Consider the following 17,989-nt stretch of genomic DNA (forward strand, 5'->3'; position numbering starts at 1 on the left):
TGCTTAACCATAATGTGCTGATCAATATATACTGTTTCTTTTGTAACACCAAAATGTAGATTAACAAGCAATGATGTCATACACTACAGTTACAGATAACTTCAAGAATCCTTTGTGAAACTTTGAAGAGTGTACCCCGTAAAGTCAATTTAGTTGTGTTGGTGACTGTCTCTGTGTTTGACCACCATCCAAGGACACAAACACTGAGAAACAAGGAGTTTTTTTGTTTTCTGAGACTGTTTGTTTTCTCAAAGTGCTCGGTCTCTAGTCTCGGGCCTCCTGGCTTTAAGACTGACCACATAAAGCTTTCTGTCAATGTGCCTGTTATTGTGTTAGAGACAAACTGTATCACACCAAATAAAGCTGATAGCCATCCCTTCGAATTTAGAGAAGAGGCTCAACAGCGGCTCAATCCATTATTAGTTTTTCTTGTGTGTCTTTGTGTGTGTGTGTGTATTCACATGTTTGTCTTTGTATGTGGGCAGAGGGAGAAGGGAGATTAATAGACAAGATATGAGATGGACTATTATACTTTGAGAAGTTTTAAATAGCTTTTCACTGGTCGAGGGGAAAAAACAGAGGCGGTGTAGTCTCCTGCTATAGAACAGACTGAAGGCACTAAAAAAACGATGAAGAAGTGTTGCACCGGTGAGACAGTTACAGAGCATATTGGCATTGAGAGGGACAGACATTGGCATCCTTCCAAGAACCTGCAACAAATGAAACATAATGTGGTCCAGGAAGAGATGCAGGTACAGGACAGATTCGTGGGCTCTGATCAGAGCACTGATTGCAAGTTTACATGCTGAGCGAACTAGATGGCACTCTGAACCATGATCCATGTCCAGTTAATTTGCCTGTGTATCTTCTTCCATTAAGATCTGGAAAAGGTTACTTTGGACAGAGATGTTTGATGTGTAAAACACCAGATGACTCTTGCTGGGTTTTTTTTTAATATTTAAACCAAGTGGCAACTTTCAGAGCTGAAAGAATTAAGCCTGAAGTGCAAAAAAGTATTCTTAAAAATCATCGCTTGGCACACTCATCCATACTTTACTATAATCAGGAGTTTGGCTACCTTAGCTACAGGTTTCAAAAGTCCGCTAGATCTCACCTATAATCATTACTCTCAATAAACTGGTCCGATCACACATGTAGGCTGCTGTTGGTGACTTTTTGAACATTTTTAATGTTTTTGCTTCAGTTTTGATGCATGAAATTCTAGTATTTTATTAGGCTGTCAGATATGTATGTCTCTTTGTTATGTCTATATGGCAGAACAAGCCTGCTGACTAAGCACTCCACCCTCTCATCTAAATATCATTACTTTTCCCTAAAAAAACAAACAAAGAATCATTCAATAAATTAAACCAAAACAGGACAGTAGATAAAATGCTAAAACTGAAGCTTTAAAAATAAAAAGTCCATCAGCAGCAGACGCAACTACCTCCATGTTTTCTTTTTGGGAAAATGATTTAAATCTTTTTCAGCCAGCAGGAGTTTGTAGAAACAAGTTTTGACAAAGCATCACATTATAAGTTGATATGGGTAACTCTCTAGGACATCTTTGTTGTTACATACTAATATGATGATTTATATGGAGACATGTTTTCATCTGCTGGATTGCCAAAAGCCAAATAATCGCTCTCTTTTAGACCCGCCTTTGGCTGATTACAAACCTTAAGGGAAACATCTGGTTAAACATCTGTTAAATGCTCTACTAATTGGTGGACAGCTGAAAACAGCTGTATGATGTGGCTGAAAATAACTATCTACACACACCTCTGTAAATGTGAGTCTGTGTGTGTGTGCGCACAGGCAGTACCCTTCAGTAAAGAAGTTTCCAAGAACAACTGAAGACCTGAGATTGGTAGAGACACACAACTGAGCCCTGCTGTCCAGAGCCAGAGACCATGGCTAATTTGAACAGACAGCTTACAGTTTTTTAACTGCAAGAAAGCTTATTTTGTGAGTGTCTGTGTGTGTATGTGTACACGCGCACCTTTGACATTCCTGCAGTAGCCTGTGTTTAATACAACAACCACTAGGCCTATTAAATATCCCCTGATCTATGGCCGTGGCATTTACTTTTCTCTCCATCCTTCGCTTTTTTCCCTGCTGACAAACAACGCTCATAGCGACAAGTGCCCTTTCATGAAGGAACAGTGTCTCTGTGTAGATTTGTGTGTGTGATCTTTTCACCATAATTTCGGAGTTCAAATCTTAACTTGAAAAAATGCTCACACAAAAGCAGAGTGTAAAGACAGCATTATCACAGAGAGCGTAAAGGTTACCTTTTACGTCCATAACAGCTCAGACTGCTCTGTGCGTGCCTGCACGATTGTACGCGTGCCAGGCAAACTGAACTTGTGCACACACCCACCAAAACCTAAAAACTGATCAGTTCCTGATTGGCAAAGTGAATAAAAAACAGACCATCTTGTTAATATGTAGTTTTCAGCTGGATTAGATTTTGTCCTGGGTAGTCTAAGGTTTAGCAGTAGGTTACTTTGTTTCAACTAAACATCTACCCCATGGCAACTGCCCTCCCTGATGGCAGTGGTCTCTCCCAGAAGGGACAGTAGCAAAAAAATAAAATAAAAAAATACACAGGAACAGCATGAGCACTACGACAAAAGAGCACACTATGTTAATTTGGCCTTCAAACTCTCCCAGTCTCAATTCATCAGCATCCATCCATCCAATGCATGAAGCAAGCCTCATCTAGAATTAAGTACTTCAGTACCGACAGCAGCCAAAGGATCAACTGTAAATGTCGTCACTGATGGGTCAGAGCTGCGCTGGCAGCAGGAGGTGGACCTAAACAACATTAAGCTTGGGCTTTTAATTTTGTTATTAGTTATGTATATATGTGAATATGTGAGTTTATGAATGTGTATTTATATCACAATGAACAATTTTTTTTATGTGTAACCTATTCTGTTGTGGCGTCTTGATAGTTCAACTGTACATTGTGAAATACGAAATATTCAAAGTGCCATCGTGATTATTTCTAACTTAAACCTTTACCATTAAAACACAACAAAGTGAGCAATTGTTTTAAAATACATTTTAATATAATATATTTATGTAATAATTTGAATTGTAAAATAAAGGGTGACATTTTTTACACTTTTCTTTCCCTCATTCTTTGGTTTTTGATTCCCGTGAATCTTAACATTAAGCCTCCTACTCTGGTGGAGTTTGAATTGATCCATATTAAGAAAATATTTATACTAAATAGTACTAATGTTAAATTTGATTGCTTCACCCTTTTCCCATCTTAATTTTTCCACCTTGCTTGGGAAACTGTGGAGAAAAAACGACTGTCGAATATTTTATTTTCCATATTTAATTTAAAAGTGTACAAAGACAACATCAGATGTTGAAACAGAGAAATTGCCTTGTGTTTTTGAAAAATAAATGCTCCTCTTGAATTTCACGCCAGGACTATGTTTCAAAAAGGCTTGGAGAGGGGCATTATTACCACTGTGTTGCATCACCTCTTCTTTTAACACCACTGTATAAATGTTTGGAAACCGAGGTGAACAATTGTAGTTCTGAAAGCAAGATGTTTCCTCATCCTTACTCAATATACTGCAGAGTTTTAACGGTTCGACCCTTCTGGGTCTATTTTTTGCCAAATGTGTTCAGTGTGTGATAGCTCGCGTCTGCAGGGTGGCCAGTTTATTACCTGGTCTCTTTTACTAGAGTAAGAGTGATATTTTAATACCTGCTGGTTTGGTGTTGTCTTATTGAAATAAGCAAGAGCTTACCAGAAAAAGCTGCCATCTAGGTGTTAGAATATAGTCCAAAACCTTTATATGTCATGCAGATATGAAGTTACATATGCCAAGAGCACTAATGCAATGCTGTACATGCATGGATCCTAGTCTCTGAACTGTGCACCGATAGTAAGCCAAGGATTTCCTCTATGCTCTTCTTTTTCTCAGAGAACACCAAAAAGCAGCTGAAATTTCGATTCATCACGCTTATCTGAAATCCTCTCCCCCAAACGGTTGTGGCAGATGGCTGCTGCTCCCTGATTCTGGTTCGGACGGAGGTTTCTTCCTGTTAAAAGGGGGGTTTTCCTCCCAACTGTCACCAAGTGCTTGCTCATAGGAGTTCGTTAGATTGTTGGGATTTTCTGTATTTACCTCACAATACAAAGCGCCTTGATGCAGATGTCGTTGTGATAGAAAAACTATTTAATTGAATCATGTCAGTTATTACTGCAGTGGCCTCTGAAGACTAGAAGATCATCTTTTCAGCATGGATTTTGGATCTTGTCCAAAAGTTACTCTTAATTTTCAACCCTTCCTCTTCTTTGCTCTTAAACATTTAATATTGATGTTTCTTATATTCACATTTCAAACCGTGTCCTAGTGTTGTTGGAAACAGAATTATAAGATTCAAACTTTTTTTCTGTGAAAAAGTCACATCAGAAACAGAAACACTTGTCAAGAAGCCTTAAAAAAACATACAAGTTGGAGGATTGAAACAAGATTGAATATGAGCCAAGCAACTTAGCAGTTTTGTCAGGGTTCAGTGGCTGCCACTGAGCTGCTGCCAGGGTCCTCATTTACTGCTGTTTATCACCAGCCTGCTATCTTTGCGTTCTGTGGGACGATAAATGGCTGGATGCCAAAGAGCACATGAATCACCTTGTTAATGACAGAACAACACAGATTGCGCATGGTTACATGTGAAGCTGAAAACAGCATGTGGCCATCTTCCATCACGTGCTGCCGCCCTCTCTGACAAGCGTAAATTGCATCTAAAGTTATCTTAAGCACTGTTTGTGTTGTTGTGGCAGCACTCAGACGCTTGCCTTTGCATTACTCTGGGCCTTGTTAAAGCTGCCAAGACCATCTTCTGATGTGCTAGGAGCGGTATAGGTTGAGTCACAGTGCTTTTAGTAAAGTGTTGTTGATCACACCAGCTACGGTTGACAGGCCAATTCCTCAGGGAGGGAAAGAGAGACCGAAAGAGGCTTAGAAAAGGAAAGCGAGAGAGAAAAATATAGAAACATACTGTAGGTAAAGAAAGATGAGAAATGTAGACATTATGATAAGCACAAATGGAGAAAAATGAAGCATACCAACTTAAGCAACGCATTTAGAGGTAAGTAGGAACACACACTATGAGTAATCACTTACAAATAAGCACATCTGTGAACATCAACAGAATGAAGCCACACACAGACTGCACAAACCCAAGTAATCACACACAAACAACCGCATCTGTGTCTCTGGGTGTATAAACACCGCACAGTCAGACCTGCCTGAAATCTTTGCACACAAACACAGACAGGCAGATATAACAAGGACCAACCTTGCCAGCCAGGTTTGCAGACCGGCTTGACGTCAATGCGGACAGGAACGCTGTGCAAGGCTCTCTTCTGGCCGCAGTCCCAGGCTGTCACCTGGATCTCGTACTGCTGCTGGCGATCATAGCTCAGTTTCTCCGTGTTCCGGATGTTACCTGGTAGGGAGAAAAGGTCGAGGTCAAATTAATCCAAAATAGCTTTTTAAAGCAACTCATTATAGCGTATTGTTGAGTAAATCCAGCTTCCCTATTGTGCCTCATAATGAACACACTTTGTGTTTAGTGGTTTGCCAAAATGGAATGTTTTAAGAATAAAAAAAAAAACAAAAATAACCATCATTCAGTTAGTAAACTATTGTCTGGTTTGTGTGGCAGTGATGAAGTTACAAAGTTACAATCGCTGTGTCCAGTTTTCTACAAAAGAACTCATCCTGTGCAGTTAGATTCTCTGTTAAAGTGTTCAATTTAATTCACACTTCCCATCAAATGGTTTATGGCCTGGACAATAAACACACATTTATCCTAATTTCACATTAGAAAAAAAAGGCAGCTGTAAATGAAATTAACTATGGTTGAATCACATTTCTCTTCTCATGGGCTAGAAACATTTTGAGACTAAACATAGCTCCCATTGGCTGAGTTGGTAGAAAAATGGAAAACATCCAGAACAGCTATAATTAAAAATCAAACGCATGCTAACACAGCAGGAAAATATTTAATGGTACAAGCACACAGGACCGAGTAGGGTTGTTTTCCATGCATGCTCTGGATTAGTCATGACTCTTGAGTACTTAAGTATGTTAATATCAAAAAATGAGGCTAAAGACAGTTGACTACTCTTAATGGTAAAACTCAGATGTCATCCACAGTGGTTACTTTACCAGAAACTTGACCAGAGATCGCCAATAAACAGTCAGCCAGTTAAATATGAGTCCGTTATTATCACTGATGCTGATGCTAGCGCTAGCTGGCTATCTAGCTAAAAGCACCATTGTTTTTCAGCCATTGATGCTACATGTCTCGATTTGATTTTATGTTTATGTATGTGAAATTGCTGTGTTATCACATAAATATTTATGGTTAGTCTTCTACATGGAAGTAAACTAACATAAATATCTGAATTGTTTTACACACGCACCTTAAATCGACATTTCTGTGGGCTAATCCAACCCAACCGCTATTAACTATTTGCAGATCTACTGCTACTGGCACTTGTAACGATGTAATGATAAATGAAAATAAGTATAAGTGTGTGTTGATGTTGCATAACTTGTCCACCAAAGCAGTTGGAATGCTACAAAAAACAACTAGCTGATCCCAGCAGAATTGGGCTGAACTACACATAACAAATATTAGGAAAATCTTAATATGTTTCATGCATCTAAAAGAAAAATAAAGTAAAGAATATATTTAAATATACACATATACAATATTGGATTTTTAAATGAAAAAAACTATCAACATCTCAATCTTAATTATTAGATCGGAGTGTGTGAATGTGAGAGTGAATGAATAGTGGAATTGTACAGCGCTTTGAGGTTCTCGAAAAGCGCTATATAAAATGCAATCCATTATTAAAACCTTTAATCTGGAAAAAGACTAAGTTTAAAACATCCAAGGGTCATGGTGTAGGTCTTGAGCCAGTGTTTTTGTTTTTAAACTGTTGATTTTTCTAAATTATTGATTGTTTTGAGTTCTCTGTGTCCCTTGGGCTTCCTGTTTTATTTCGATTGTTCCTTGTTTCTTGTGAATTAAGTTCAGTTTGCTTCCCGTACCTCGTTACATCTAATTTTTTCTTGCTGTGTTTCCAACTGTCTCCACTCCCCCTAATCTTCCCCTTGTGTATATATTGTCTCAGTCTCCGCTTGTCTCTCATCGGAGTCTCTGCTCATTTGTCTTCATGTCCTGGTAGTCCCATGTTTCCTTAGTTTCCTTTCCCAGTTCAGGTTATTTGTTATGTTTTGGTATTTCTTTTGTACTCTCACGCTCCAGCCTAAGCTTGCTTTACGTTAACTTGTTCCTGTCTCTCTGCGTCATCTGCATTTGAGTCTCCACACTCAGCTCCACACGATCCACAGCCCACAGATCATGACACCAAATAAATATAAAATGCTCAGTGGAGGCATTTGGGAAGTTATTACATATTACAGAAAACAGCCTGCACATTTTTTGTGAAACATTTTATGTAAAAAAATACCACAAACCCAAATCTGAGTCTGGAGTTTCTAAATCATCAGTAGCTGGAAGTCAGACTTTATAGAGTCATAAAATGGGTATGTGATCTTTTACAGCTAAATGAGTTTCATTTTACTGCAGTCATAAGAAATATGCTATAGCTATGTTTCTGTACTCATCACTAGACTTTTACATTTATTTTGAATGGATCTCTTCCCTAGTCTGGTGCCTTGAAAAATACCCATTTTGACATTTTAGCATAAACCATAGTATCATAAGTTAAGTATATATACTTGCCTATGCTCTCCCTTGTGGAAAATGAGAAGCAGCAGTTCCACTTGAATGTGTGTCTACTGCACAACGCTGTATATCTTAATGACATTTTAGACTTTTTAGATAACACACAATGTGTATCTGTTGCTGTCTTCTTTCCCCTTGTGCAGTTTGTTTGCTTAAAGGAGCAATGAGTATTTAATTTTAAACCATCCCAATATGTCATTGTCAAATTAACTTTGACGCCTTAATATAATCACTGTAACAAATGAGATCACGGCAGAGATGACAGGTAGCCTCCGTCTCTCAAAGTGTTTGATTAGAGCTAATGTTTTTTAAAATTAAGAGCACATTTTCATTAAATCCATGCTGCCTTCTGACTCAGAGACAACGTCGCTCCTGTCTTGCACCACCACAATTAGTCCTTTCATGTTATTATCATCCAACAATGAGATTACTATTGTTGTAAAAATTCTAGTTGGTTAATCAACTTCTGATATGAATCATATCAAAGCCCTTATCAGTTTTAATTAGAGATTTTTTTTGTATTGTCAAATAGAATGAAATGTGGATCTGGATACCTACTGGCAATCAATAAAAAATTATCACAAAGGTTTGTCACCTTAGGCTTAAAAAATACACACTTTACTAGATTACATAAGGTTATCCAGGCTGTGTGTGCACAAAAACTAGGAATGAAATTTAGAAATTATTAAATATATTACATACACCTGCATTTTATTAGAAATGTACTCACAATTAAACAAATCCCAAAACATTCCAAAAGGTTGCACATGATACAGTTAAAAGTGAATGCTAGGAATGCCGGGAAAGCTTAACTAAACAAGAATATGCCACAATCTGACAGGGAACAAAGGGAATAATGATTGCATACTCAACACCTTAGAAGGAACACCTGTTTCCCTCATGGGAAAATTAGCAGGAAGACAGACACAAAAAATAAAATCAGGTGAGTGAGTTCAAAATAAAACAGGAAGTAACTAAAGAGAAACCCAATATTATGATAATATGTAAAAAAAAAAGAAGAAAAAAAGAGTAGGAGTAGAGTACAAGATGCAGTAAACTGCCTTAAGAGAAATGACTCTGAGGTATTATCAGCTGAATTTAAATACCACATGTTTGAAATGAAAAGAGAAAAAAATCTGGAGTGTGGACAAAAATGACCTTAGCAGACCTCTGTACTGTGTTTCTTTACTCAAGTTTAATGTCTCTAGGCTACATTTAGCCTCTACTAACATAATAGACCAAAATATTTTACAAACATGTCTCCAGCTCAGATGATGAGATGGGAAGAGTGGGTTGCAGATACTGCCGCTTACTATAAATCAAAGTGTATAAAGTCTTCTTCCTCTTTTCATAACATCTTTGTTGTTTTAAACCAAACCTTAATTACAAAAACTCTTACAGCCTCTCATAAGAAGCGTTATACAGATGCATAAACACATTTCTAGTCCTAGATCTTCATCACTGCACAGTAAGAGAAACTGGAGGATATTCAGTAGGAACAGGACTGTTCACAGCAAAGATCACATTAAGAAAACACCAAGCACTCCTTAAAGAGGCAAAAACAAATAATCACAGAGTAACAGCAAACACATGCAAAAATGTAAACATGCCACCTGTTTAAATCTTTGGTCATGGTCATTTTAAAATAAACACTGAATAAGATGGAAAGATATGAAGGACTCTATTGTGAAAGAAACACTGCAGAATGCATTTGGTTTGCAAAAGACTACCAGGATGTATCTACAGAACTTTTGGGACAATGTTAGCAGGATAAAATACACTATATAGTATAAACATTAAAACCTCATTGTAAGTAAAATAATGTAAATTTTTATTTGTATACCACCTTTCAAGATAAACATCACAAAGTTCTTCACAACCCATTCCCAAACATAAAAACAAGATTTGACCAAATGCACAAAAAGGAGGAGGTTTTAGGTGCTTTTTGAAGAGACCACCAAGTCCACAGCTGTGAAGCGTCATGATTAAGGAGCAACATCTATGTATCGCAGCTTAAAAGAAGTTAGTTAATGCAACAGAACAGTGACCCAAAGCACAGATGTAAATCACTGATTGAGTAGTAAATAAGCAAATTCACATGAATCCCAAAGCATTATGAGAAATGTACTTTGCAGATGGACTCGTTTAAAGCCTGAATGTCTGAATGAAGGTGCTGCTGGAAGTTCTACAAGTTACTACTTTAATTGACATTTTTTCAGTCTGCACGGCTATTGATGTGTTTAATAAAGACAAGAAAAGTGCAGCTCTGAATTTAGTCAAATAGTGTCTAAGACTCTGATAAAGGCCAAAGCACATTGCAATGAGTAATTATACACAAATCATGGTAATTTAAAAGGACTCACAAACCTTGTTGGCAACTGTTACTATATCTCTTGACCAAGAAAATTAATATATGGCATAAAAGTACAACTAGCACAACAAAAACATCACATCACATCAGTGCTTCAGTTGTGTATGCATGCACAAATCTGAGATTCATCAATATTTTCTTGAGAATTTTACTTAGGTTATTATTTAAAGTTTTTCAAAACAACCTCAGCCAGAAAGAAAAAATTAAGTAAGGAGCAAGGAGTTAAATGACATGTAAAGAATGCCAAGTGTTAACTGTAAAGTAATACAGGAACACACTCCCCTTTAAAAAGCAACCCTTTCACTACTTGGTTTCACCAACATAAAGAGCAAATGAAATAGCAGAAATTCATAGAGAATATTGGTTGTAGTACAACCGATATTCTCGATTAATGTTCTCTTTGAATGTTTAGAATCAGATTCAAGTTTGAAACTAAAACTGATCTCCTTAAAATTTCTAGGAAACATGACACCTACTGATGCTTCTTCAGTAAATACAGCGCCTTGAATTCATCTTTGCCATCGGATCAGCTGTGCCTTGCCCTCCACCTGCTTCTTCCCTTTTCTTCCAGTCTCTTACTCATTTTTTTCACATCAACTGTACGTTTTAAAAATCTGAATTAAAGGCTGTGTCTCAGGGGACATAAGATTCCCTTAGGCACTGTTTTTTTCCCTCCTAGGAAACGTGTTGGAAAGCTATGTCTTGTCTCATTTCCTCATTGGAGACTTTCATTTTTTTTAAGTTGAAGTTCTCCTGCTTTTTTTCCTTTTACAGCACAGGGAAGGAAAAAATGTTTGTGTGCTTTCTTTTTGTGCAGAGGTAAGAACCTTTTAAGGTTTATAATACTGAATGAGGATCAATATCTCTGGTTCTGCAGAGACAAATCTTAATCCCTTTTAACTATCCATTGCTAATCTAGCAATGGATTTGAAGTAGGAACAATTGAACCCAACATACAACACCAAGTGAGTGAAATCAAGCGTGTGGTGGGATTGTCTGCACGAGCCAGTGTGGGATCATTAATCTAAATATTTCCATAGATATCAGTTTGGTACTGTGTGTCACAAGATTATATCTCTGTCTTTCCCTTTCGTTGAACAACGCCTAGAGTTACCCTGCGATTCAGGTATATCCCCATCCTCAACAAACATGTTTGAATATAAAGACTTGTAAAAACTTTTGATTCTCCTACTTCTAGGTTTGGTTCAAAGAGGAAGACATAAATCACTGCTGCCAAAGTCAAATTTGAAGGCTTATTTGATTTTTGTCTGGTTTGAACTCCATCATGACAAGTCCAAGTGACGTGAGCGGAATTCGCACCTTCTTTGTGCTAGTCAATCAATCCAACCCACACGATTCAGCTTTGTAAGCCATTGCAGCCTGTCAGCTTTCTGTAAAACGATCTTACATATGCTAATGTATAAAACAATGCTTTTTGTAATGCTCCACTCAACACCTTAGAAGGGACAGACAATTGGCTTGCCTCCATTGGATATTCAACATCTAGACCACAACCAGTTACTGAGAATCTCCCGACTCGTTGGTAACCACAACCCATTTTCCAAGCTGGCATCTTTTCTCGTGCTGAGCAAAGTGGATGAAGGGACCTTGTGTAGTCCTAATGTGTCTGTTAATATTTGATGAGTCTTCCACTAAAGACAGATGACAATGCTCTACACCCCACTAGAGCTGGACAGGGAGGGGGTCCCTGATGGAGAGCACTTGCAGAGTGTAAAGTGCATGGAAATTGGCTCTTATTGGTTGTGAGTTGAAATGGAGCTGGAATGAGTTACTTGTATAACAGCCTGGATGCTTCTTGAGCTTTTTCTATTGTGTGGAGAGAGGTGCAGAAGGAGCTGAATGTTGATAATGTGGTATATTTGAATACAAGTATGTGAGTAGGAGGATTAGCTGTAATTCATATTAGGAGGGCATTGTTCGCATACCCGTCCTCCTCGTCACCAATTCTGTCTTCCTTTCTGCTTGTTTAGAATTCCTTCCCTCCTCCCTCTGCCCTGCCCAACCTTCCCATTCCCTCCTAGCGCACATCATTGTCTCACTGTTTTGCAGCCTCATCCCATTTCACTGTTTGCTGCCTCATCTGTTGTGCTCTGCTCTCTCTTTTTTCGCAAACACACACACATAGTATGCATGCACACACACACTCCCACCTTTCTGCATGACAGAGGTTGTTATTCCTGCTTCTTCAATTACAACATCAACTTATCCATGTCAGCAGGCTGTGCGTGCTGTGACTGCTGGTGAGGGTGGTCAGCTAGTAAATGACTGCTTTACCCTCCACCTCACCTGCACCATTTGCCTCTCTATCAAATCCACAAAAACACACACACGCACACAAACAAACCGTCTCTGCACCTGTCTTTGTGAATTCATGCCATCACCCCTTTTGTAATTACCATCTAGTTTTACCACCAAGCTTTTCTTATCTAACACTGCTTAGGCCCATTTGTCTTTGTTCACAGGACACCACTCACATTAATCTTCTGTTCTTCGATAAATTACATAAAAATACAAAATACATAAAAACATTTTTGCATCTCAAGATTTTTCAGTTTACATAAGTTGTACTTTTTAACTAAATATTATATTAAATACCCAGAATGAAGCTGGATATTTTGAATCACAGAGTCTACACCTTTAGGGTTTGTTACCTGGAGTGAATATGTAAAACTGACCTAAATAGGGCCCATCTCAGTCAAAAAGATGCCCTTGCAGCCTTAATGGACTTGACCAGACTGGAAATTTTCGGAACTTTAGGGAAATCGCTGAATGTACTGTACGTGAGAAAGCTGGAGCATGGTCAGGTCACGCCACACATCAAAAGGAGAGCTGATACTGCTACAGTACATTACAGGCCCCAATCTGAGCAGCAATGGCCCTCCTGGGAGTGAGACACCTCCCAGGAGGGCCCTGTCCCTGTTTAACCACAGTGAGTGCTTGGTTTGCATTACCAGCAGCAAGTCAGGTTGGGCAAACAGAGTCTGTTCATATTATATAGAGACAGAATTTCTCGGTGCATCCAAGGTGTGGATGGTGGAGTGTTCAGTGATTTAAGCATCTCGTGTATGCTTTTTGCAGATGATGTGGTTCTGTTGTCTTTATCAAAACATGACCTCCATGACATTCCCTTGCACTTGAAGCTGACTGCAAAGCAGACAGGATGAGAATCAACAACTCCAAGTCTGAATCCATGGTTTTCAGCTGGAAAAAGTGGAATGACCACTCTGTGTCAGGAATAACTTGCTGCTCCAAGTGGAGGAGTTTAGGTATCTCAGGGGTCTGCTCATGCATGAGGGGGAGTGTAACGCGAGATTGACAGATGCAGTGATGTGGACACTGTATCAGTCTGCTGTGGTGAAATGAGAGCCGACCCTAAAGCTGTTGATTTATACATCAAACTATGTTTCGACACTCATATATGACCATGAACTCTGTGTAGGGACTGAGAAAAATAAATAGTGAATACAGAAATTTACTTCCTTCGAAGTGTAACTGGCAGGGACCCAGAGTGGAGCTGCTACTCCTCCACATCCAAAGGAGCCAGTTCAGATGGCTCAAGCATTTGATGAGAATGCCTCCTGGAAACCTCCTAGATGAGGTGCTCATGTCCTAGGGCATAGGTGGGGGAAGTCCAGGCCTCAAGTGCCGGTGTCCTGCAGGTTTTAGATGTGTACTTGATCCAACACAACTGATTCAAATGGCTAAATGACCTCCTCAACATGTCTTGAAGTTCTCCAGAGGCCTGGTAATGAACTAATCATTTGATTCAGGTGTGTTGGCCCTCGAGACCTGGAGTTCGACACCCCTGTCCGAGGGGAAGAAGGTGAGGAGGCCCCGGGGCAAACCCAGGAGATGTTGGCGAGATTACATCTCTTGGCTAGCTGGTTGTTGGTTCAGTCTCAGCTTACTTTTTATTGGGGTCTAAATGACCCCAACTGGTTTCATCATATATACACAATAAAACTAATGTTTACTTGAATTTTCTGAAAACCAAGTGATTCCAGAGTAAAAGGATGATAAACAGGATGTTAAGTAATAATATCAATTGTACTTGGAATAAAAGCTGCAAGTTGTTAAAGGCAAGTATAGATTTTGATGTTATACAATATGCAGTGTTCATTGCATAACTGATAATGCTTTAAGACACAGTAAGTTTTGCTATTATTATTTTGCTATGATAATTCTCATTGTAAATTATTCTTGGGGTCCCCAGGGATGCAACTCAGTAGTCCCTGTATGTAAATTATGTCGGTAACATGAGGGCTAAAATTCATTAAGACTTATTCTTAGAAGTATTTAGGGTGCTTTGACAAGGGGATGACTGCACAAGTGGCTGGTGTTGGCAGCTGCTGCTAGGCTTCACCTCAGCTAATTTGAGTCACTGGACTGGAACGCTTGAACATACGTGTGGTGTGACAAATTATTTGGCATGCTGTTCAGTAATTATACAGCTCATCCAAAAAGTCAGGGCTTTATTTTTAGTGTGTGAAATTCTAGTATTTTATTAGTATGTTACTTCGGAATAATTAACAAGTGTCTATGTGTTGCACATTTACAGATTGTAGCTGAAACTTGTCACCAAGCTAACAAACTGCAATGATTTTTCTGTAGACCCGTTGGCACAGTGGGCAACATTTGCATTTCCCTGCCATCACAAGTAAAAGGAGGTGTTCAGGCTGGACTTTGAGCCAAAAAAATCTCACTTTTCAGGAACAAGAAAATACAGATGTAACTGTGTTTATAAAGCACATTACTACTATACAGAGCTATCAGAGGTCTGCTGAAATCTGAAATCCATTTCTTGGAAGGTGGCGATCAGGCTATGGTGTAGTTTATGATGTAGATTATAGGACTATACAGTAGCTATCAGTGTTGTCTCATTACTCAAAAAAAGTAATGTATTACACATTACTTGATATAAAAAAGTAATTTGTTACAGTGCTCATTACATTACTCCTTATTCAATACTTTCTCATTAGTCTGTAAAATGACCTGAAATGCATCGTCTCATAATTACCAGTAAGCAATATAGTGTACAGTCCAACACACCAACACAAAACATATATATACCACAATGAAGCCACACATATGTATTGTTTTAGTGTTTACTGTGAACACAAAGCCGACAACACAAGTCAAAGATGATAATCAGTCTTAAGAGACTTAAAAGCAATAGCCAAGGTGATTGAACAGGTAGAAACATGGGCTGACTGCTCATCACTGTTTTTGTTATCTGCTAAAGACAGCACTCAGCATGCCAACGCAAAGCTACCCAAGACCCCAGACTTATGCTAAAGCTGTTTGTGTGCCTGCAAAGAGCTGAGGTTTTGTTAGCACTGTAATGCAGTTGCTTCTGTCCTGGACAGAGTTTGCACTTTGCCATCAAGCTCTTGTCCTTTTGTGCAATAAAAAATAATAGTGCAGTAAAAGTCTCTGCTGTAGACTGCTTCACCATTTTCCTTCTCCCGCACACAAATCATCTGACTGTAGTGTGCAGGAAAAAAAAGCATATCTTTTTTTCTTTGAATCCACGTGGAGCGGGGATAACTGAAGAGCAAGTAATTAGTGTTACTGTACTAAATTAACCCTCCCATATTTAACCATATTTAATGGGATCTTATCAAAATATCATTAACCTGCTTGCTAACATGCTAATGTTAGCAAGCATGGAATGTAGTGCAACATCCCCCCTGGTGCAGCAATACAGTATGAATACTGTATTTACTGTTTCCCTAAATCAGTGTTGCAGCAGCAGACTGGTAAAGGTTCACTCTGAAGTGGTTTGTGGCTTCACAAACCTATAGTTTGTTGTCTCTCTCGTTCCGCCTGCATTGCATTTCATTGTCTCAGTGGTAACAGAGGCAAAGCACCCCCACCAAGCAAGGCCCTTTCTTTAATGCAAGTTTAGTGATTACTTTACTTTTTTAAGCATCTACAGTACAAAGGAAGAGATTGTTTTAAGCTTATGAAAAAGAATACCCTGTGTTTTTATGGGATTTACTGTCTATTTAAAAATTACAACATCACTAGTTTTTTCCTTGCTTGTTTAGATTTTTCCTGCTATACTTTGCAGTGTGCTTCTGTCCCCGACCCAGTCTCACCACTTACTCGCTCTCTCACAGGCAACCTCCACTTTTCTCCCACCATCTTCTCCTCTCCCTCAGGTACTCTTGAGTTCAAGAGCTCTCAAAGCCTTTTTCCTCAGCGGTCAATAGCTAAGCAAGACCCCTTGAAATGGAGAGAGCGCGCACAGGCTGCAGCCTCGCTCCTGTATCATTCACGGAGCAGTTTGGCCCACACCTCACTCAGTCAGCCTTTTTACTGCAGCACCTCAACAGTCAGGAACTCTCTGCTGGCAGTAGTAAAAAATGAAACAGTAATGTGCCTTTCATCTCTGTATTTTAGGCAAAAGAGTTTATGTGGCGTCTCGGTGGCACTAATGTGGCAGCCGTATTTCAGTTGCCTGTCTAAAAAGGTATATGACACAGTAAGTCCAGCGTTAAAGTGTATGCTCATGTAATATGTTACATTCTAGGTATGAAGTTCTATTATTACATTCACAATTTAAAATTAAAAAACAGTAATGGTAATAAGACAAAAGCTCAGTACACACAAAAACAGCGAAACCACATTTCATAATAGATTTTGTTGGCATTTTCGTATTTGAGTTTGTGGCTCATGATAACATTTAACTTTTGTTTGGAGAATAATGATTAATAGCTACCTATGTAGCAAAGTACAAGTAGCAACTCAGCAAAGTTAAGTAAATTTGCAGTGGTATGTGAGCGTGTCCTTAGATTTTTCTTAGCATTTATCTTTGTCTCCGTGTGTGTGTGTGTGTGTGTTTGTGTATATAATGTTTGTGTGTGCACAGACTTCTGTGATCTGATTTGTGGAGAGTGATGGCTCTCTGAGCAAAGCTTGACTTCGTCCTTGGAAAGACTAAAGAGTGCATTTTACCCCCAGGGAGAGATATCTGTCAGCGTATTAAGTTTTTCTACTGGAGCGTATGCAGGTATGTGTGTTCACTTCTCCCATGGCTCTATAGTGAGTACGGATGGATGAGATTTTCAGATCATGCGTGTTGTGGCGTTATGTGAGAAATGTGTTTTACATCTTTTGTATATCAGATGAAGAGCCAAGGGAAGGCAACAAACTTTAAACTTGATTTGGAATATTCTTTTGGACTTGTGGGAAATCAGTGAAATAGGTGAAGCAGAACTTCGAGAGAAAATGGGTACACAAAAGTTTCAAGGAAAGCGTTTCAAAATAAAACTTACAGTGCACTGAATATGACCGGTAACAGCATAGCTTCTTTGTGACAAGTATTACAAAAATCCCCGAATGCGTTTAATATTCTGCCCCAACTTCTACTCACCGTTACGATCGATGGCGAAGGGTGTGTTAGTAGTGGTGATCTGGTAGTTGCAGATCTGGCTGTATTGTGGGGAGCAGTCCTGATCAGTAGCCTCCACTTGCAGGATATTGTCATAAATCTTGCCCTCTGTCACTGCCGCTCGATACTGGGGCTCCCGAAACACTGGGGCAAACTCATTGACATCGTTGACCTGAATGTGCACCACTGCCCTGTAAACAGCAGCGGAGAACAGTAGATAATCATGTCAGTCGCTGTAAAGAAGTGAACACAGTACAAATGACTTTTCTAATTACAACTCAGATTTTCAATAAACCAACGATGTAAAAGATCTGCAAACATTTAAACGCCTTAGTATAAAGGCAAAAGTGAAACTGAGAAATTTTATTGTTTCCTTTGAAAAACACATACTAATTTAA

At 38.8% G+C, this 17,989-nt stretch overlaps 1 protein-coding gene across 1 annotated transcript in view; it reads right to left on the bottom strand.

Annotated features, from left to right (window-relative positions):
• LOC100697909 (calsyntenin-2) overlaps positions 1–17,989 on the bottom strand; it is a 309,840-nt gene that overhangs the window by 95,690 nt on the left and 196,161 nt on the right. The window contains exons 4-5 of the mRNA XM_005461707.3: positions 17,574–17,782; positions 5,335–5,484 (exon numbers count right to left, since the gene is read on the bottom strand). Coding sequence (XP_005461764.1) covers positions 5,335–5,484; positions 17,574–17,782 — 359 coding nt within the window. The remainder of the gene's footprint in view (positions 1–5,334; positions 5,485–17,573; positions 17,783–17,989) is intronic.

Source organism: Oreochromis niloticus, linkage group LG14 (genome assembly GCF_001858045.2).
Source record: "Oreochromis niloticus isolate F11D_XX linkage group LG14, O_niloticus_UMD_NMBU, whole genome shotgun sequence".
Taxonomy (NCBI): domain Eukaryota; kingdom Metazoa; phylum Chordata; class Actinopteri; order Cichliformes; family Cichlidae; genus Oreochromis; species Oreochromis niloticus.